This window comes from Aplysia californica, unplaced genomic scaffold (assembly GCF_000002075.1).
Source record: "Aplysia californica isolate F4 #8 unplaced genomic scaffold, AplCal3.0 scaffold00449, whole genome shotgun sequence".
NCBI lineage: Eukaryota > Metazoa > Mollusca > Gastropoda > Aplysiida > Aplysiidae > Aplysia > Aplysia californica.
The window spans coordinates 370,519-373,535 of NW_004797719.1; the positions used below are offsets into that span (position 1 = coordinate 370,519).

Sequence of the window (3,017 nt, forward strand, 5' to 3'; positions counted from 1 at the left end):
GAATAGCAAAGTTAGCTAAGTGCCTCAAAACAGCGCGTTTTCAAGCGTTGTCTCATTACCTGAATGTGTGTCCTCAGAGAGTTTATTGAAACTAGGGGCGAACAGCACAACCTCAGCTTTATTTCACGAGAGCAGATATTTTGTTGTTGTTGTTGTTGTTGTTGTTGTTGTTGTTGTTGTTGTTGTTGTTCTTCTTCTTCTTCTTCTTCTTCTTCTTCTTCTTCTTCTTCTTCTTCTTCTTCTTCTTCTTCTTCTTCTTCTTCTTCTTCTTCTTCTTCTTCTCATCGGTATCATCATCCTCATTATCCTAATTTTCCTCTGACTGCAGGAGTTCCTGACACAGTTTGGCTACTTGCCGAAGACCGAGACAGAGCACATAGGACACCTACAGTCTGCAGATGTCGTTGCCAGAGCCATCGGGTGAGTTGCGCTTACACTGTTACTTGTTACTTGTTAATTGTTACTTGTTACTTGTTACTTGTGTGAAGGACCGACACCACTGCACAAGGGACATCACCATAAGCGCTCCGTCCCCTGAAGAAGCACATCTCGAAGTGTGTAGATGCTGACGGCTCCAAGCAATGTTTGATTCCATAGCCTTCTGCTCCTCCCACTAAGTCTTGAACTTCTGCAGGCGCCCCATCCAACCCCAAGCTCACGAAGTGTTGTTTCACCAACCTTAAATAATACAACTTAATTAAATTCTGAGACCGCCATTGAAATCGAAGATGAAAAAAGCAGTATGTATGTCAAAGCTTTATCTGGGCGCAGACACAGAGGTAGTAGATTGCCCATGTGAGTTAGTTATCCCTCCTTTCAGGTCTCGAAATCCTGGATATATAATATTCCAAAAGGAGAGGAATATTAATATGTCATTAATACCTTTCGAATCTGGGAAAGTGTAAAGGTGTGTATTATTATTCTACAGGGGTGGGTGGGAAGGCTAAAACAGCACCTGGACATGGACGGCTGGTGTCTCTATAAATAAATCATTGATGGTCGGGTGGGTGGGATGGGGTGGCACACGGTATGCTCATCTGGGATTTTCAACAACACAAACAGACTTAAAAATGATTCATTGCTTTGAAGAAGTCCTCTTACATCTTTGATTTTTTCAGAAAATTTCAAAAGTTCAACGGCCTCGAAGTGACAGGTGATCTGGACCGAAGCACGCTGACCATGATGAAAAAACCGCGATGTGGGATCCCAGACATTGTGGAGGAGGACCGTGGCAGATTTCTGGACAGACTACAGCCAATGGCGTACACAGAATACGGTACACAATCGTCTTATGAGTTGTGCATTCATGTATCAGTGGTTATGTGGTGCGCCCACTGCGCGCGCGTGTGAGTGTGTGTGTGTGTGTGTGTGTGTGTGTGTGTGTGTGTGTGTGTGTGTGTGTGTGTGTGTGTGTGTGTGTGTGTGTGAGAGAGAGAGAGAGAGAGAGAGAGAGAGAGAGAGAGAGAGTGTGTGTGTGTGTGTGTGTGTGAGAATGAGTGCTTGCTTGCTTCCTTGCTTTCTGCTTTAGTGTCTCTCTCCTTTCTTGTCTATTTCTCACTTCCCATATCAGAGGCCTAGATCTAGCAATGTAAACCTAGATCTAGATCTAATCTAGGTCTCTGCATCCATCTCTCAACTTATCTCTCTCCCCCCCTGTCACTCTCACCACCCTCCCTCTGTAGTGCTACTCCTCTTTCTTTACAATGGCATCTAAGAAGACGGACTTTCCTAAGATTAGATCTAAACGAAACTAATGAAAAACTGAACATTAAACTACAGTGACTTCAGACTCCTCAATAAAATTGTGCACTCTTTAAATGATTCTGAACCACCTTTAATTTTATCAAATTCGAAAGTTAAGTTGTTCGGAAGTTTTAGGAGGCCAAAGTGACAGACTTTCACAAATATAATAATAGAGGGATAAGTTGCGTCCCGAATTTTTAACCAAACTTTTGTCTGAACGTTCTATCTTTGAAGTTGTCTTACAGTAAGTGTGCACTCCAACGTCATGTCTGGATCTCTCTGTTTCTCTTTATCGATCTATTTTTAACACGCCTTATATTTAGTCGCTTTTAATTAAGCACAAGGGGGCTATCCCGAAAAATGATGTTTTGAGAAAATCGATGGTAAAGTTTTGGACTCTTGTTCACTTTCTTTAAAAGACAAGGAGAGTTTTCTCTTTAACCAAACACATATAAAATCTACACACCAGTGAAATCAAACTTCTCCTATAGGTAGGGTAATGCCCACTTTTGGTGTAGGTAAAGATTGCTTGAAACAGCCGAAATCTGGGTTAGCCCGCTTGTCCTTAATTAAAAGTGACCATTTTAATAATGAGTTGTTAATAGTGTTATTCTAATTGTTGTTGTTGTTGTTGTTGTTGATGATGTTATTGTTGTTGTTGTTATTGTTGTTGTTATTATGCTGCTGATACTGCTGTTGTTGTTTTGTCTTATTGTTAGTTTGCCTGTTATCTTGATATTTCATGTTACTTTCAACTTATTATCATTATCTCTCCCTTCCTTATGTCTCACCCCACCCCCTACCCAATCCCTTGCCTAATCTGTCCCTTCCCCCTCTCCATCTCTCTCCATCTCTCTCTCTCTCTCTCTCTCTCTCTCTCTCTCTCTCTCTCTGTCTGTCTGTCTCTCTCTCTCTCTCTCCCTCTCTCTCAATCAACAATCCATTTTGAAATCTCAAATCTGAAATCTCTCTCTTTGTCTCTCTCTGTCTCTCTCTGTCTCTCTCTGTCTCTGTCTCTCTGTCTCTCTCTCTCTCTCTCTCTCTCTCTCTCTCTCTCTCTCTCTCTGTCTGTCTGTCTCTCTCTCTCTCTCTCCCTCTCTCTCAATCAACAATCCATTTTGAAATCTCAAATCTGAAATCTCTCTCTTTGTCTCTCTCTGTCTCTCTCTGTCTCTCTCTGTCTCTCTCTGTCTCTGTCTCTCTGTCTCTCTCTCTGTCTCTCTCTCTCTCTCTCTCTCTCTGTCTGTCTGTCTCTCTCTCACTCTCTCTCTCTT

General features: G+C 42.1%; 1 protein-coding gene across 1 annotated transcript in view; it reads left to right on the top strand.

The window, feature by feature from the left end:
- Window positions 1-3,017, top strand: part of LOC101845711 (matrix metalloproteinase-14) — a 15,518-nt gene that overhangs the window by 824 nt on the left and 11,677 nt on the right. The window contains exons 2-3 of the mRNA XM_005105043.1: window positions 329-420; window positions 1,119-1,325. Coding sequence (XP_005105100.1) covers window positions 329-420; window positions 1,119-1,325 — 299 coding nt within the window. The remainder of the gene's footprint in view (window positions 1-328; window positions 421-1,118; window positions 1,326-3,017) is intronic.